This window comes from Erpetoichthys calabaricus, chromosome 14, assembly GCF_900747795.2.
Source record: "Erpetoichthys calabaricus chromosome 14, fErpCal1.3, whole genome shotgun sequence".
NCBI classification, from domain to species: domain Eukaryota; kingdom Metazoa; phylum Chordata; class Cladistia; order Polypteriformes; family Polypteridae; genus Erpetoichthys; species Erpetoichthys calabaricus.
In genome coordinates this window covers 2,306,753-2,325,966 of record NC_041407.2, presented here as the reverse complement: position 1 = coordinate 2,325,966, position 19,214 = coordinate 2,306,753, and the positions used below count along the sequence as shown (strand labels likewise).

At 42.7% G+C, this 19,214-nt stretch overlaps 2 protein-coding genes across 2 annotated transcripts in view; one reads left to right on the top strand and one right to left on the bottom strand.

The window, feature by feature from the left end:
* Nucleotides 1-5,894: 5,894 nt before the first annotated feature.
* pts (6-pyruvoyltetrahydropterin synthase) lies at nucleotides 5,895-12,914 on the bottom strand. The gene is made up of 6 exons (XM_028819297.2): nucleotides 12,733-12,914; nucleotides 10,946-11,025; nucleotides 10,542-10,564; nucleotides 9,342-9,398; nucleotides 7,695-7,765; nucleotides 5,895-6,407 (listed from the first exon to the last, which is right to left on the bottom strand). Exons 1-6 carry the CDS (start codon nucleotides 12,816-12,818, stop codon nucleotides 6,284-6,286), a joined length of 441 nt encoding a protein of 146 aa, XP_028675130.1. The 5' UTR covers nucleotides 12,819-12,914; the 3' UTR covers nucleotides 5,895-6,283.
* mprip (myosin phosphatase Rho interacting protein) overlaps nucleotides 12,365-19,214 on the top strand; it is a 438,384-nt gene continuing 431,534 nt past the window's right edge. Inside the window, exon 1 of the mRNA XM_051918780.1 lies at nucleotides 12,365-12,368. The gene's annotated coding sequence lies outside the window, so the exon portion shown is untranslated. The remainder of the gene's footprint in view (nucleotides 12,369-19,214) is intronic.

Here is a 19,214-nt window from a genome sequence, read left to right as displayed (position 1 = left end):
GAGGCTGTGGGCCAAAAGGATGAGGGAAGTGTGATGCAGGAGTGGGGTGCCGGATAGGACCCTCCTCACTGTCCTGTTTCATTACTACGTGGGCGGAGCCGCGGGGGACGGCTAGTACTTAATACACGGCCTTATTTCAGAGAGTATGACCCGCCACTAAGATTAAAAGCTGTGCTGAAGTGTGCATTGTGTACCTTAACTCGGGGGCTTTCATGTCAAGTTCTGGGGTCCCCCACTGGCTGCAGGTTGTCATCCCAACTGATATCACAACCAGGGACTCATTTTTTACCTTTAATGAATTCTATTGTCTAATTACCTGTCCGTTTTTTCCTTTCTTATTTTGCATCCAGAAAAAGGCAGCGGTGTGAGGTTTACCTTTATTAATATAACTTCAGCAATAACTTTAAATGTTTAACTCTGCTTTATTTTCTTTTCAATTTGTTTTTTTCTGTGGCATTTGCTCTCCTAATTGTAGCCAAATACTGCCAGTTCATGATCAGTGGAGCGGACACAGGAGCAAAGATCACGGAATGCTAAAGGATAGAAGCTACTTCAGTGTTACATAACAGGAACAACAAAGAAGAAAAAAACAGCTAAATTCATCCCAGTCTAACACACATAAAGGATTTCTTCATCCAGTAATGACTTAGCATAAGAAGTTCGTAATTAATGGAGTAACGAAATAGAAACTGGAAAGGGCAGCTTGAATAATTAATGGCCATTTCGAATCCCGTAAAATGCCAATAGGGACTCTGCTCTTTTGGGCCCTTCAGCAAGGCCCTCAGCAACCTGCAATTGCTGAGCGTGTTGAGTAGTAAGAAAAGCGCTATATAAATGCAAAGAATGATTATTATTATTAATGGAGGGGTCAGTTAAAATGAAGAGATTGGTTTGGATGAAAACCTGCAGCCACAGCTGGGCCCAGGACTAGGCCCGAAGACCCCTTCCTTTACTGAGCAAACTGTGCAGATACTTCATTTTAATAAATACAACTTTTTAAGTAGGATGGATTTATGTTTCTGACTGGGTTTAATGGACGGATATATTTTTGCCTATATAAAGCTTATGTCAAACTTAACCCCATTCTAATAAAAAAAATGGATGTTGCAGAACTTTAAGCAAAACTGCAATATTCTCATAGCGGTAACGGCGCAAACACTTGACTTGAGTGTTCCCAGTTTTCAATTGTTTGCTCTGAGGTTGATGCGCTTTCTGCTTCCTGAGCAGCTCTTCTTTTCTCCACCCAGCGGACAGCTTCTTCTCTTCTGTCGTCGGCATCTTTTCGCATTAAAACTGATTAAGTCATTGTTTGTGTTGCAATTATTTAGTACGTTTAATTTTTCACTTAAGCTGGCACTTAAGTCTTCAATCTGCCTCAAGAATGATTTAATGCTGTATATGAAGAGGTAGGGGAAGTGACGGAAGAGGGAAGGGAATGAAAACGGCACCCATACGCATTGGCCGCACGGCCGCTGCCAAGTGTTGATTCTACAATAAAATAAAATAAAATGAGGAATAACCTTGGAGGTCAATCATCACCCCAAAAGCGGATAGTAGAAGTCACATAGTATATGTGTACCAAATTTCAGGTTAATCAGTTTGAGAGCTACAGGTGATTTAAAATCCTGGACAGACAAACCAACAGCCACGATAGCGTATTATACAGAAAGATTGTGTCCCACTCCTTTGATTAAAGTTGGACAGCCCTGAGCTGGTGGGTGTCGCACTGAAGAAGCCCTTTTTAGCACTGACCCCTGGTGTCTACTCAGCAACTCGTTATCATTAATGGGATACAATTAAGGGGGAAAGCTCGACAGAGGCAGGTGAATTAAAACAACAAAATAGAGAGAAGGATTTAAAACTATGGCACAATATTTGAAAGTTTTTTATGATTATTAAGCACACAGTACTGCTCTTTCTTAAACACAGAATAAGAAAAATGAGCAGCTAATTATGCAATGAAATGAATTAGAGGGAAATGTGAGTGACCTGCAGCTACTGGGGGTCCCCTAGGACAGGGACTGGAAAACATACTCAAGAATACAGCCATATAACAGGGGTGGCAATACACCACTGTAGACTGATGCAAATCATCACACTCGGTCACCCTGATTGTCCTGACAGGACACACTTTTACCACCGCTCTATTATTCTACTTGTCCTTGTCTGCTGGTGTACCTCCACAGCCCTTCAGCACAAACATTTCATGGTGTACAGGAAACTGCAAAAACCTGAACATGTTTTCCTCCAAAACAATGGTGAGTAAAATGGTGGGATAATTAAGAATGCTGTTAGAGGATTAGCAGCTTGACCACCGTAAAAGATACCCATTGTAATCTGCAATTGTATGCCGAGTGCCAAGAAGCGACAATATTGTGCAGCTCAGCTTAAGCTAACACTTTAATTAGCTCTTCTTGTATCCTGGACCAAGTCTGACGACTGGCGGCACACGTCACTTTAAATGTTGGGTGACAAGAGCAGAATCTGAATGGCTAATCTCTGCCTGCTTTAATGCAGAATTTACAAACCAGATGAAATGACTCACTTAAGGCACAACACGCCCGATCATATTTAACAGCAAAAATAGTTTAATCTTTCAGTCTAATCTTTGTGTGATGACCGGATTTGTGGCATAAAGGACAGCTGTGGATTACTGGATTCTCTTGGTGAGCAGAGTACCAGAGGAGCAGATTGTCAAACATGCATTTCAACATTGTGGTTTGTTGAAAATCCCCCTGTTCTCTTTTCCTTACTTCGGCAGGTCTCGTGTTCTCTTACCTCCTTGCAGTGTGCCAGCAGGCATTGGTGTAGTGCAGGACTTTGTGTTTCAGCCCCCTCCGATTATATTTTCTGACAGTGCCAACTAATCAGAAACAAAATTATAACTGATGTACTTTCTCATCCCTCTGAAATTAACGTCTGCCTGCATCGTTGGCTGTGGGTCTTGAGTGTGGGTGAGAGGTCGGTACCTGGGTGCACTGGGGCATATCTAAGGGTGGGGTACAATACTCAGCAAGGGGACGGGTGAATATTTTAACAGATGTATCAAGAGCTTACTAAATCATTTTTAGAAAAGCTTGTTTCTGTTATGATTCGGCTTTGTTTTTAAAATTCCATCGTTGCCATCATTTAGATATTTGCACTTCTAATCTTTGTCCTTTCCACATTTGGTTGTCCACTTTTTTCAATCAATAATAGAATTTTTACAAAAAAAAACAAATTAACACAACACTGCTACAGGAGTATTATGAAAACACTACATCCATCCATCCATCCATTTTCCAACCCGCTGAATCCGAACACAGGGTCACGGGGGTCTGCTGGAGCCAATCCCAGCCAACACAGGGCACAAGGCAGGAAACAATCCTGGGCAGGGTGCCAACCCACCGCAGGACACACACAAACACACCCACACACCAAGCACACACTAGGGCCAATGTAGAATCACCAATCCACCTAACCTGCATGTCTTTGGAATGTGGGAGGAAACCGGAGCGCCCGGAGGAAACCCACGCAGACACGGGGAGAACATGCAAACTCCACGCAGGGAGGACCCGGGAATCGAACCCAGGTCCCCAGATCTCCCAACTGCGAGGCAGCAGCGCTACCCACTGCACCACCGTGCCGCCCAAAACACTACATAGTAATAAAATTTAATAAAATTCAGGGTCATGGGGGTGGTGCATATCCAGACAGCACTGTGCACAAAGCAGCTACCTAATGCTATACGGCACACTCACAACAAGGCATCAGCCCATCTTAAGGGATGTGGGAGGAATACGAGAGCACCCGGACATGACAGAGTTCATGGTGAGGCACTTCCTCCTACTTCACACCAGACGGTACACCAAAGATGAAGGGACAAATGTCGGTCTTAAATATTGGCACTCAAATTTCTAATGGAAAAGCGGCAGAAATGGAGTCACGCCAATTGAACCTACTGCACCGTGCTTCTTGCTCTTCACGTTAACACATTGGTGTACAACTTATGTAAATCCTGCAATGGCCGTGTGCCCTGTGCTAGCTGGGATAGGCTCCGGCACCTTCCCCCCATGACACTGTTCAGGACTAAGCGGGTTAGATGATGACTGACCGACTTATGTAAATACACTTCAGGTGCTGCCGTGTAAATCCAGAGGCACTCGCATCATAGGGCTAACTACGTGCTAAAATGGTCATTTTTTTGGTGTCTTATCCCACACATTTTTTTTTTTTTTTTTTTTTTTAAATACGTATTTTTATGTTTATATGTTTTATATGGTTTTTTTTCCTGCCTGCAAAAGCTTTCAGAAAAACGGAGTATAAATAATGCTAAACCTATATCACCTGACACTTTTTAAATATGTAAGTACCAAAATGAAGAGAATTGTTCATAATTTGAAATTCTTTGTTTTTAATCAATATACTGTAGAACTTCTTAAACCACCGCAGGTAAACCTTTATACAGCCATTTAAAATTCAACCACATGGTCCAATAATCATACTAATGCCACTTTAGCAAACAATACCTTATTTAGATCACGGCTTAAAATTAGGAGTCACGGAGCAAAGGCAGGAATCAGCCCTAAATGAGGTGTCAGGGCCCACTCACACACACACACACACACACACACACACATACTTGCATGGACACAGGACAGATTTGGAATCACCTCACACAGCCACGAGGAGAAGACACAAACACCAATGCAGGTACAAACCGACTGCAGAATTCAAACCCAGACGGCAGTGCTAGTCACAGCGCCATCATGTCAATTCCAGTTCGGTTATAACTGTCAGTCATTATCCAACTCGCTATATCCTAACACAGGGTCACGGGGGTCCGCTGGAGCCAATCCCAGCCAACACAGGGCACAAGGCAGGAACAAATCCCCAAGCAGGGCGCAAGCCCACCGCAGGGCACACACTAGGGACAATTTCAGATCGCCAATGCACCTAATCTGTATGTCTTTGGACTGTGGGAGGAAACTGGAGCACCCAAGGGAAACCCACGCAGACACGGGCAGAACATGCAAACTCCACGCAGGGAGAACCTGGGAAGCGAACCTAGGTCTCCTTACTGCGAGGCAGCAGCACTACCACTGCACCACCGTGCCGCCTTCGGTTATAACCGATTCCAATAATTTAAATGTGATGGAATGGACCCTTCTGAATTCCCCCTGCACTGAAATGACACCAGGGAGGTCAAAATACATACAGATGTGTATTGGTCAGGATACACAAAGGAAGGCTGAACAGAAAGTGAATGGCAGAAAGAAAACACCTGCTGCTTTGGATGGGTTGTCGGACCCCCGGGGGTCTTGCACTCTTCAGCCCCCAGTTCTCTCACTCTGTCACAAACAACTTCCCCACTAGCATGTGATTATCGCTTGTTCTTCCAGTTGTGTTTTGGATGGTATTTTGATTATATTCATGACAGAGCAGCTTTGTTCTTCTGCAATTTCTACCGTATCCCATACGCTATCTATTACTTACGCCACTTGTTTCAAAGCACACTTGAACATCTGTTCGTGCAGGTTGTTGAAATCACGATTTGAGCTGTAATCATTGTTTACTTTTTAAATATCCCACTGATGTGACAGAAACATACAAGTCGGAATTCCACGAGAAAATACATCTGAATTGAAGTTAAAATCTCAACCACTGCTCCACAACTGACTGGTTTATTTCATTAAGGTGAGCTGTCACTTGTGCAGCCAATTTGCTTTTTCTTCCCATTTTATTTTTAAATTAAATAGATTTTTACTTCCCCGCCCCCCTTTCACTTTGGAGAGAAACCCCTGAGATTTACTGAATGTGTGTGTGTGTGTGTGGTCACAGAGTTCTGTAACTGCTATCTTAAAACTGGCCATGAACTCCAAACCATAACATTCTTTGCAATAATACACATAATGTAGTTTTTAAAGGAAAAAATTATTAAAATATTTAAAACACTCATTCATTTACAGTATATAAGCCTAAAGAGAATGCAAATACAAATTGGACAAATGCAGTGGTTTCATGGTCTTAATCTGACAAACAATTCAGCATCTACTAAACATTTGCTATCTAGCTTTGGCTCGGTTTAGTGCCTTTAATTTCTCTGTCATCAATTTTTTTGTTCAGAATAAACACTACCCAATATCCCATTCAAGAAAGAACAGACCCTGAGAAAATAAACGAGGGGTTTAAAAAGAAAGGCCAATTTCAGCCTCATGCCTACATCTACAGTTGACATGACAGCGATTGGGTGAGTGTACAAGTTATTTTTTTGTGTTATTTCTAACCAGTTTACCATGCTGCCTCATTCTCCTCTGTAGCAGGCAATATTTTTATCAGTTTCAAAGACCTTCACTTCATACAGCAGATTCGGTTCCATCAACTTCTGTAAACTATCCCAGATGAACACGGCTATATTTTCAGCTGTGCTGTTAAAAAAGAAAAATAAAATTCATTACAGTCAGAAAAAATTAATACATTGTCAGTGGCACAGAAAGGCCAGAATTTGATAGACACTGGTGCAAAAAAAATAAATAAACAAATCAACAATAATTTAAATTTAAAAAAAAAAAGAAATGACCATCCCCTCCACGAAATTATATAAAATCCAGTTAAAAAAAAAAAAAAAAAAAAACAAAAAAAAACACCGTCAATGACATTTGTCAAGCATAGAAGCTACATACATTTAACTTTAAGGAGTTGCGAGAATGATAATCATTCACTTTTTCAGTCAAATAGGCAAGCATGTTAATAATAAAACCTTGTGAGAGAGCAACAGCCACAACCATTTAGTCACCATAGGCCTCCCAGACCAATGGCACTGGTGCAACTGCTTGAAAACCACCTGAAAAACGCCACGAAAACGCTTGAAAAACAGATACAGGAAATTTACAGTGCTCAAGTGTGAATGGGCCCATAGTGTTAAAGGAATACAACACCCAAAAATTAAAGATTTGTTTTATATGTTACCTACCCCATATACTTTGTAGTGGTAGCTAAGAAAATTGATCATTTTTTCATACAAAATGGAGACAAAAATGTTTGACAGAATTTCTATGGTGATGGCCAATGGTGACAAATGTGGAAAAAATCCATTGAAAAAAGGAAACAAAAAAACCTCATGGGTTGCATATTCCTCACGTGAGATATCCAGTTCTATGCTCTAAAACTGCCAAACACAACCTTTTTTTACTAAAATATTGTTAAAGTTACTTCCAGAATAGACTGCACACATCCCAAACAGTACACTAAAGCCCAATGGGAGCTTTTTATTAAAGTTAAGACGGGACTCTCCACAAACGAATGAGAGGGAGAGGCAGGTAGGTCTTCAGTTCAAAGTCAGCCCCACGAGGCTTTACTTCACGGTTAGTGACGAATGTTCTGGAAGTAACTACTTAAGAATATTTTTGAAAAAAAAAAGGCGATTTTCATGTTTTGAGCAAACAACTGGATAACGAACCTGAGGATTAGGCAATGCTACATTTTTCACATCCTTTCCCATTATACAGCACTGGCGAACTAGTAAAGCATTGTATACATTTGTATTGCAGTTTGTATTTTCTCAGGTAGCACGGCTTCTGTTCAAAGATAGTTCAAGGCTTCCATTGTGTTTGATAGATAGATAGATATAGATAGATAGGATACTTTATTAATCCCAAGGGGAATTCACAAATCCCTAATTTGATAGACTTTTAAAGTATAAACAGTGCACATACCTTACAACATTTGCAAAATACGGGACATCCTTATCAAGGTTTTTATGATCTAGTGGTTTCATTACAGCCATCTTACAAAAAAAATAAAAATAACAGTAAATCAGCAAGTTCAAAGGTAGGCTTGGTACAATCCCTACAGTAGAATTTACAGCAACACACATTTTTAAGTCGGTATATTCCACAGCACACTAAGGCTTGGATAGGATTTAAACCTACAGATTTGTGGTTCCTTAAACATTAGTCTATACTCCCTGCACACACACATTATATATCAGCCTGACTCAGACAGACACAAGTCCAAGAACACACACACTTTATGATTCTTTTTCCTGCACAGCACACAGTGTCTTTATTTTTTGTCTTTTCCTGCTGCCCCCACTCCTCTCCTGCAAGCTCTGTCCTCTGCCTCCCGAATGGAGTGAGGCGGCCTCTTTTATACTGCACCCGGAAGTGCTCCAGGTACTCCCCGGTCAACTTCCGGCAGCACTTCTGGGTGTGGCGGAAATTCTGCATGCCAAGGGTCCAAAGCGGTCTCTGTCGGTGGCCATGGGCCCCAGCAGGGTTGAGCTTCTAATCTCCAAGCCCATAGCCCCGATGCAACCCAGGGGGGCTGCTCTTTCGTGTTCAAGGGGAGGTACTGCTGTCGACATGTCCTCTCCCCCAATCCTCTCCTCAAAAGGGCGTCCCGAATGGGCAAAGTCCCCGGCCGTCACAAAATAAATATATACACATACACGCACACACCTATGTACACATCATATAATGTAACACAGGCTTTTATCCATATTATTTAAAACATTCCTTACAATAGGAGTGAACAAAGACAGTAATTAATATCATCCTGAAGACCTTCCCAGTGGCCACTGTGCTCCAGATATTGTGGGAGACGTCTTTTTAACGCTGATGTGAGTAAAATCATGGTGACACAATTACTAGAATGAGATTTGGCTCTTATACTATGACATGATTTACTACAAATGACCCCGTAAGCATTACCACCCTAAACATTTAACACCTGACCATTGCAGGTTGCGCATAAAACTTAACACACAACTGAAGTCAATATATGTTTTTGGACAAATGATGGAAATTAAAATGCTTATGAACTAAGAGGAACTAGAAAACTCTGCATTACAAACTCTAAAGCCTAGAACTGAATATGCTACCCCCCCCCCCATCCCCCGAAGCTCTGTGAGGTGATAATACTACTACTAATTACCCTGCCATGCACTGTTGGGTCCTTTTTTTTGTCAAGTACAGCTCAAAATTTTCAGATTTTCATTAATGTGAATATGAATTTAGATTTTTCTCACTCAGATGTAATATTTAACACAAAAATAAATACAGCAACAAGACAGTGTGTGTGTGTGTGCCATTACATGAGGAAAAAAAAAACAGAAAAGGTGTTCATTTATAAAGAGGACTGTTGCATTCTTACACTTCGCTAACCTGAAACATGCAATAAAGTGATCAGGCCTTGAAAAATCAATGCAAAGAATGAGGGACTCCACTTCAGTAAAGAGGCGTCAGTTTGGCCGAAAGTATCTGTAAGGACTGATTCTTTTTCAGCAAAATGTGGTTCTGGTGCAGTGTTCTCTTAGTTATACTGAATATATTATTGTTCAGAAATCAATTAAAGCAGTTTACCTCAATGTACTTCTTGAGATCGGTTATGTTTATTATCATTCCAGTTACTGGGTCAATCTGAAAGGAAATTAAAAAAAGTACATATACACACATATACATTTAAAAGGTGCCATGTACTGTATATCATGACCAGGGAAAAAAAATAAATAAACATGTGGTTTCAAAGAGACTTAAGAGTTGCATTTCTCCGATTTTCAAATAATGTGTTCCTTATGCCCTTATTGCACTGTGATGCTGGGCAAACATGAGTATTATTTTCAACTGAATGAGAAGAGAGGGGTTGGAGAGCATATGCTGAATACAGCGCGTTGCCGCACCCATCACACGGTGAACCACCTGGATTGAGACCCAAGTGCTGCGGGTGACACCTCAGCACCACACTGAACAGTGCGTTTTTTTTTTTTGTTTTTTTTTTAAAACAGTGGCACCAACCCCCGTGTTTTCCCTGCATGTTGGAGGACCTGCTGGCAGGGCTGGATGCAGATTAACGTCATACCCAGGACGATGCAATTGCAGGTTAAGGGCCTTGCTCAGGGTCCTGACAGAATAGAGTCTCTTCTGACGTTTATGGGATTCGAACCCCACAGATCCCTAGCCTCAAAGCCACCACTCTGCCCCGGAATGAGAAGTGACACCTGCAAATCTCACACCATGGTACAATCTCTGAAGAGACTGATTTCTGCTCTGCAAGTGAAAGGGAGCACGCCAAGTATCTTAGGGTTCTGCTCATGAGTTGGGGTAGGAGAAAGAAAACACAGTATGGTACGGGTCCCAAAGGCTTGTGTTTACCAATCAATGTTTCCTTCCTCGCCTAGATATAAATGAAAGAAAAACTGCAGTGGGATGGATTTCCTCTGCAAAGCTGTTGGATGACACAGGGAAGAGCCTAAAAACTCCTCCGAGGTGCACAGATTAGACCCAGTGTCGTTTTAGACTGGCATCTGATGAGAATGCCTCCTGTGGGCTTTTCAAATAAGGTGTACCAGGCACAGAATTTTGGAGACCTTGAGGCAGACCCATGACACACTGGAAGGATTATATCCAATCCAAAAGCTGGTCTGGCAGAGCCACAGAATCCTCCAGAATATAAAGGAGATTTGTTGATTTAGGAAGGAATGTTTGGCTTTCTCTGTTCAGCTATTTATCACAGAACAAACTGAGAAAAGAAAATGAGGTGAAAGTAGAAAAAGAAATGTTTACCTCACCACGGACAGTAACCTCCACTAAAACAGAAAAAGGAGAGATAGAACATTATTTAATACATCTAAACATAATAAAATCTGAATTGCATTTAGAGTCATAAATATGGGGTACATAAGGAAATTAAAAAAAAAATAATATCAGATTAAGTAGAGTGCAATGCTAAAACTTACCTTAAAATTTACCAGTTAACACACTCCGTCTGTAATACACTGTATACAAATCTGTCTATTAAGTAAACTGACTTATTCATTCATTCATTTTTAAGGGGTCCATCTTTGAAACATCAGTCACAACTCTGGACGAGAGACCAGCATTTTCATGCACGCACATCCTAACTCGCTCACTTTGGTTCAAACTGCAGCCATCGATTTACAGAAAAGCGAAGTCTTCAGATCCCTCACCTTTATAGTTGTGGCCATGCCCATTAGGATTATTGCACTTCCCAAATATCCTTTCATTCTCTTCATCACTTAAAGATTTACTAGAGAAAAAAAAAAAAGACAATAAAAGATGTTTTAGAACAATACCGGATAAGACAAAAATATTTTCTCACATGCAAGCAATTCTCATTTTCATTTTTTTTGTGTTTGTTTCCCCTTTATCATTTATTTTCATATTGCCTAATGTTAAACAGCAAACAGACTACTTTCGATGACTTCAAAAATTAGAATTGTTGAGCCTGGCAGCAGGAATCGGCTGGTGCCCTACAGCACAAACAATGTCCTTTTACTTTTTACTCCTTCGAAAACAGTTACAAGTACAACTTTAACTAAAGTCATAAAAGGCAGTAGTTCACGCTGGAGCCCCTCAGATCCTACATGGAATCTCTAGAGTCTGTCCACATGGGTTTTTCTTGAATGGCTCCTGTTTTCCTTCCATATAGTAAAATAAACATTCAGGTTAGGATAACCGGGGACTCTAAAATGACCCTATGTGAGTGAGAGTGTGGGTGGTCCGCTCAGATGCATTAGCATGCTGTCTATAAGAGCTCCAGCTCCTCACAAGCCTAAGCTGGTCTGAAAATGTTAAGATACAGAATATACATTTTGCTTGTGCCTTTCTTAATTTTTCAAAGCTTCCACTTTCTCTTCATTTCTTCTCATTGCCACTTGGGGGTCAATGTGCCTGACCAACCCCCTCCCCTGTCACACCCTTTTCATTTATCCATCCTCCTCCACTTTGGCTTTCTCTATCCCATCACTCTTCTGCCCACATATTCATTGCCTCTCATGACAAATCCGTGGCACTTCAACCTGCACTCTTGTTCTTTCTCAGATCTCTCTCCCACTTTTACTGCACCTCTGATTGTATTATTTCTTATTCTGTCATTTCTTGTATCTCATTTCTGCCACATCTATCTCTCCCTGCGGTGCTCGTCTGACTGCCCATCCACACATCATTGCTGGTCTTACTTACCTTACTCACCTTAGTTCCTCCATAGCACAATACTCCTCATACCTTCTTCCAATTGTTACATCCACTTCTCAATAAAAAGAGCAAAAAACTGAACAATTATGACAGGCTTTATTTCAGTACTAACGACAATGATGGTACAGAATCATTTTCAGAAGTCACATAGGATAGGGCGGGTTGGAAAATGGCTGACTGACATATTTCATTACTAGGATGTGAAGACAGAGACCCTTTTTCCAAACTACAAGAAAGGCAGGAGTGAGCCCTCGATGGAATGCCAGCCAGTATGACAGACACAAGGCTCACTTGGTTTAGAATCACCGGTTAACTCAACAGTTACGTCTCTCAAACCTGAGTGATGCCGGAGTACCCGTAGAAAGACTTGAGGAGAAGAGCGTGCATCGGGCGCAAGTCCATTCCCTCTACGCGGGATGTCAGCACGCGGTACACAGCGACGCGTCCTTAAAGATATAAAATACAATTCCCATAATCCACCAGCACAGCCTGTCTGAAGCGGCAACTCGAATGCTTACTTTTCTACCGAATGTGAAGCGACACCTGCAAATTACTTTACGTATATGGCTTCTTGTTGTTTACATATTAATAACGATATGTAACTATTATAATACTTTCAGTTTTGTACTCCACGTCTTCAAAATTTCAAAGTTTTGTCTGAAGTTGACCTGTTGACGCGTGTCACGCGAGCCCTCCGACCAATTAACCGCCGCTTCTTACCCACGAAAGCGTGAACTCTACGCAGCCTGCGCTCGCTTACCTGTGCAGGCGGTGGCTCGCGCTGAAGGTCTCCGAACGACTGATGTAGCCGAGCCGACGGTCCGCTCTCACGCCTGTCCCCTGCATTTATTCGGCGTCTTAATGTTTGGGGCAGCGCGCGTGTTCCAGTTTGTGCACAATCTGTACCCAATCTGCGCGCGCATGCGCACAGTGCCGTACAAGAGGAAGGCCGTCGAGTCATGTGATTGTGATCACGTGATGAAGATCATGTGCTGCCCCGCCCACACGCTGATCCACCGTGACTGCTTTGTTTTCAAACGGTCAGATGGCAAATATAAGATGGACTTGCGTATCAAACGGCTTATTCTTGTCCATTACTGAAATTCTCCACCGAGATTTAGGGTGACAGCGTGAAGGCACGTGGTGTGGGGTGGCGCTCAGAGTAAGTTACAGGCATCGCTGAACTGCAGCTTTCACTTCTTTATGTTTTACACAGTAAAACAGAAAACGCATTGCGCTGAGAAATTTCGAATTGTGTTTTAGTTTGCAACAGATTGAAAGTTAAAATCACACAAATGCAGCTCTGTATCTTCCGATGAAAACGCTCGATCTGATATTAATTTTATTTTTGTGTGGCACTCCTCATAGCATAAAGAATCAGAGCGCAGCAACAATTTCTTGGGTTAAAAAAATCCATAATGTACAAGTGTAAAATAACAGATTTGATTAAACACACAGTAATTCATATCCACCTTAATAAAAGTGTCTGTATCTGTGTGTCCATCCATTTACAACATCTTAGTCATTCCAACAGATGGTGCATCACATACATTAATACTGCTTTTACGAATCCCATACCAAATGGCACATAATCGAAATATGCATGAGTTTGTCATTCCAACAGATGGCATTTGTGGTGTGAAGTCAAGCAAAATGACACCTTTTATTGGCTAACTAGAAAGATTACAATAAGCAGATGTTGAGGCAACTCAGGCCCCTTCTTCAGGCAAGATTTTGCTTGACTTCGCACTACATCCATAATGACTGACATGGCACAACATCCTAGTACTGCAAACATTTGTAGTAATGCATTTAATTACTACAAATATCTGTGACGTGTCATCTGTTAGAATGCCAGAGACGTAACAACCGGGTGGACACACAGGCACTTCTCATTTTACTAGCTGTACTACCCTTCAAAGACAGGCTGAAATCCACATAATCAGTGTAGACCTCGGCATTAGCATTTGCAGTGCACCACCTGTTTGAATGTATGTATTCAGTGTATTAACACTGCTTTTACAAATCCCATACCAAACGACAATTAAAACATACTTCTATTTTTTGCATTATTTTTCTACGCATATCTCTGTCATTTTCCTTTTAATTCACCTTTTTGGTGGAGGTTGCTCTCTTAATAATATCAGAATACTGACAATGAATGACACGCATAGCAGATGTAGTGCAAGTAATAAAATGTACTGCATGTATCACTGTTATATGATACTTGGTATGGCATTGGTAAAAGCAGTGCTAATGTTTGTGATGCAGCATCTGTTGGAATGACAAATGAAATGCATTTTATTACTGCATACGTTTCTGGTGCGCCATCTGTTGGAATGACAAGTGCAATGAATTTTATTACTACAGGCACTACAATGCGAAGTCAAGCAAAATGACCCCTTTGATTGACTAACTGAACATTATTACAATATGCAAGCTTTTAAGGCAGCTAAGGCCCCTTCTTTAGGCACTCTAAGAAAAATATTGGGAGCCTTTATGCTTAAGTGAAATGTAGTTTTGTTTGGGTAATTGTGAACTTCTAATATGTGATCAAGGGTTTGGAAAGAAATAATGAGCAGGAGATGAATATTTGGAAGGATGTGCTGATTGCACCTTGTCGCACCCACCAGAAGATGAACCCCCTGGATTGGGAACCCGAGTGAATATGGTGGGGGGGCGCAAGGAAAAAATGTCAAGCTTACTTCACGCAGATCTTCATAAATCTGAAAGGGCTATCTTCATAGTCCAAAGTCACTGCACTCGACTCGTTCACCAAGGATACTCACACAGCGACACGTACTGTACACAAGCCGATCGCATTGGGCTTTCTTTGCAGACACCGATGAATAAGAAGTGCTTGTTGTCACCTTTATACCCACAGATTGGTGATATCACCAACTGCGCACTTCCAGGTTGACGGCCTGGCAACGCGGCAAACGGTTGTTCAACAAAATGACGGCGCCTGTGAGGGCATCGAAAAGAGGTGAAAATTAATTTAACTAAGTTAAATATATTTTTAATGAAAAAAATAGAATATAAAAGTCCACCAAAAAACGGTAAGAAAAAACATCAGAAGAGCCACAACATGACAACAGGCTATATGAGAACAGACTGTAGGATTTATTATTTCATAATCTCTGTGCCTTTCTGTTATTCTTTGTATACACTTTGGCTTCGTTGGTGGCCCACATGTCTTATTTAGTGCCTCACATCCTTTTTTCGTCGGCCTCCCCCAGCAGAGCCCCCCCACTCGACAGATGGCTCAGTAAGTCCTGCTCACATTATTACATCTCCAGAAGTGGAATTAGCATCGGAGTGTGAACATAAGCTGATTAGCGTCCCCTTGTTATGCCTGCGGATCGTTCACGCCGTACCCTTACAGCACAGGGTGTGTGAAGTTTTCGGACAATTTCGCAAAATGTCCTTTACATCGCGAGCCTGTAACCTTCCGCCAGTGCACTGCAGTAAATCAGCATGCCGGGACCGTCCCAGGCTCCCTGCAACCTTCTAATCCGATTAAAGATATCAGAAAAAGGGATGCGTTAGTAAAGAAAATCATTTCAAGTTCATTCATTTATCGATGAGCGGCTGGTTGAATGAGCAGATTCTGGGAGTTGCTTAACCTTGGAACAAACAGGTTCCCACAAAACACCCATCCACCTTCTAACCCTGCTTGTCCTGAGCCTATCCCAGCAGGCACTGGGCACAAGGCAGGAACAATCCCTAAACAAGGTGACAATCCATCGCCGGGTAAACGCTCTCAGTTGTTCATTTATTTATGTGTCGTGTATTCCAAGGCCATTTCTCATAGCACCAGAATTGAGAGCGTCCCCTCTCATCTCCCTCCTGACCAATGAGCTGTCACCCGTGTCACCTTTCAACTCTGGGCTCCAGACGATTACCGCAGCGCCGCATCCTAATATAACACCATGCCAGTTCTGTACAATTGATTAATAAATGTAAAGTCATTCATTTAGGTGTTTCTGTGAGGCAGACCTCAGAAGCCTCTGTCACAAAAAACAGACGCAAGAGTCATAAAAAGGTTTGGGGCAGCCACCCGTCTAATATTCCCTGGCTGCAAAACGGGTAAACTGCTAGCACTGATAAAGGTAAAGTACCGGTTAATGGAAATAGCCCAAAAAGTGATAGAAATCTTCATTTTGTACCGGATACTTGTATGCAGGTTGTCCTGAGTGAAAGCGTGCTCAAGTTATCGTGTTTACATACAGACAGACTCAATTCCAGAAATGGTATCTTCGGACTCACTGAGGTCTAAAACCCCGAGATTCATCAAAATCTCGACATCGAATCTTTGGACGATTACAGCGCTTTCCTTATATGTGAAAGTAAAAATGTTGGCCTAAAGAGACCACCCACGAGATAGTCTTTATAAATGAAAAAAATGTATGAACAAGAAGGGTTAAATAACAAAAATGGTCTAAAAGGGTTAAAAAGGAGCTGCCGGAAATGAACAAGTCCCAATAGTTGATCCAAAACAATAACCCATTATCCATTATCCAACCCGCTATATCCTAAACTACAGGGTCACGGGGGTCTGCTGGAGCCAATCCCAGTCAACACAGGGCGCAAGGCAGGAAACAAACCCCGGGCAGGGCGCCAGCCCACCACAGACAATAACCCCGCCCAAAAAAAAAAATGCAGAAAAAAGTCAACAAAACCAGTAAATCCAGTAAGACAGGACCCAACCCCTTCTTTGAGTCCTTCCTCTGCTCTGACGTAAATAGTCAAGGGTGGGGGGGCACCACCCACAATCATAAGGGACAGACAGAACATCATGTTACAAATAGAAACCTCCCAGATCCAGAGGTCCTGTGCGGTCCATCTCGGGAACATGGGGGTCGATGATTCTACATGGCGTCACACACGTTCACTTAGTGGGCAGCCAAACGGTCCAAACGAGAGGAAAAGTACAACAGACAGAGGGTTGGAGACGAGTACTCACGCCTTTTTCCCTTTCTCAACAGACCTACAGAAGAATAACGATTCTTTTTCATCCCAGCCCGACGACGGAAACTGCACTACCCAGTTGACAACATCACATCTGGCCCCGAGCGGTAACGTCACTTCTGGTCCTCTTCTGATGATGTCACTTCCACTCCCCGTATGATGACATCACTTCCACTCCCCGTATGATGACGTCAATTCTGGTTCTCTTCTGATGACGTCACTTCTGCTCCCCATATGATGAGGTCACTTCCAGTCCTCTGCAGATGACGTCACTTCCAGTCCACATATGATGACATCACTTCCACTCCCCGTATGATGATGTCAATTCCAGTCCTCTTCTGATGACATCACTTCCACTCCCTGTATGATGACATCACTTCCACTCCCAGTATGATGACATCAATTCCAGTCCTCTTCTGATGACGTCACTTCCGCTCCCCGTATGATGACGTCAATTCCGGTTCTCTTCTGATGACGTCACTTCTGGTCCTCTGTGGATGACGTCACTTCCACTCCCCGTATGATGACATCAATTCCGGTCCTCTTCTGATGATGTCACTTCCGCTCCCCACATGATGACATCACTTTCCACTTCCCGTATGATGACGTCACTTCCGGTCCTCTGCGAATGACGTCACTTCCAGTCCCTGTATGATGACATCACTTCCGTCCTCCTCTAAGAACGTCAATTCCGTCACCTCTTGAAGACCTCACTTCCTGTTTCCGTTTTGCTTTGTCATTTCCTCTTCCTCTGCCTTGTTGTAACGTCCTCCATGATGGTGTAAGAGAACTCTGTCTACTGTGTGCTTTTGTCGACTGTATCTCATACACACGACCAGACACTCGGTCTCTATTGATTACTCTGCAGTCAAGCGATTATACGGGGAATTCCCCCAACACTTTATACCTGTCTCTGTCATATATATTTTGACAATAGCAACACACGAATACATAGAGTAAATGGAACAAGTCACGTAAAATACGTCATTACAGTAAGTACAGGAAAAACACATTAAAATAAACCAAGAGGACATAATAGAAGAACCTAAGCGGAGGCCAGGGAACCCACCCCAGCGGACACGTAACACTCGTTATCTATAGAGCTGGGTATCCAATAATTACAGCTGATATCAGGAGAGCTCCGACTGTGAGTGTTTTTAAGTATTTTGGGTTCATTTATAACCCCCTGCTGTAAAAATTCACACACGGGGATGGTGTGTGTGTGTGTGTGTGAGGGGGGCGATGATGTCACTTCCGTTTTCTGGTCTCGACAACATCACTTCAGGTTCTGGCCTTGATGGCATCACTTCCAGTTCCGGGGCCCGACGACATCACTTCCGGTTGGGGGTGGGGGGTGGAGTGTGTGAGGGGGACGATGATGTCACTTCCAGTTCTGGCCTTGACGACATCACTTCCAGTTCTGGAGCCCAACGACATTACTTCCGGTTGGGGGTGGTGGTGGGGTGGGGATAGTTGGGGGGTGGGGTGAGGGGGACGATGATGTCACTTCCAGTTCAGGCCTTGACGACATCACTTCCAGTTCCGGGGCCCGACGATGTCACTTCCGGTTGGGGTGTGTGTTTGTGTGTGTGTGTGCAGGGACGATGATGTCACTCCATTTTCTGGTCTCGACAACATCACTTCAAGTTCTGGCCTTGACGACATCACTTCCAGTTCAGGGGCCTGACAACATCACTTCCGGTTTGGGGATTGTTGGGGGGTTGGGGTGAGGAGGGCAATGATGCCACTTCCGTTTTCCGGTCTCGACGTCGTCACTTCCAATTTGGGGTTTGGTTTTTTGGTTGGTCGGCAGTTTTTTTTGGGCCCCCCCAGTGAGGACGTCACTTCTGGTCCCAGTCTCTATGACATCACTTCCAATTCTGGCTCCTTAAACCCAATACAGTGGTGCCTTGGTAACGTGCTTGTAATCCAAAGCCCTCGTATATCAAAGTGAACTTCCCCATAAGAAATAATGGACACTCAGATGATTCGTTCCACAACCCAAAACTATTCATATAAAAATGATTAATAGAAAATATGAAGTAAAAATACATCAAGCAAAGTAACCTGCACTTTACCTTTGAAAAGAATCGTTACACACACACACACGTGGTCGCAATGCTTTAGTATACGGTATACGCTCGTACGGATGTTGACTGAGACCGAGCATGGGAGACGATTACCCACAATCCCGCAGCGAGAGAGAGAGAACCACCATCGGCTCAGTTGTGATCACGTGACGCTCGGCAGACGAACAGTACACTGTCACAC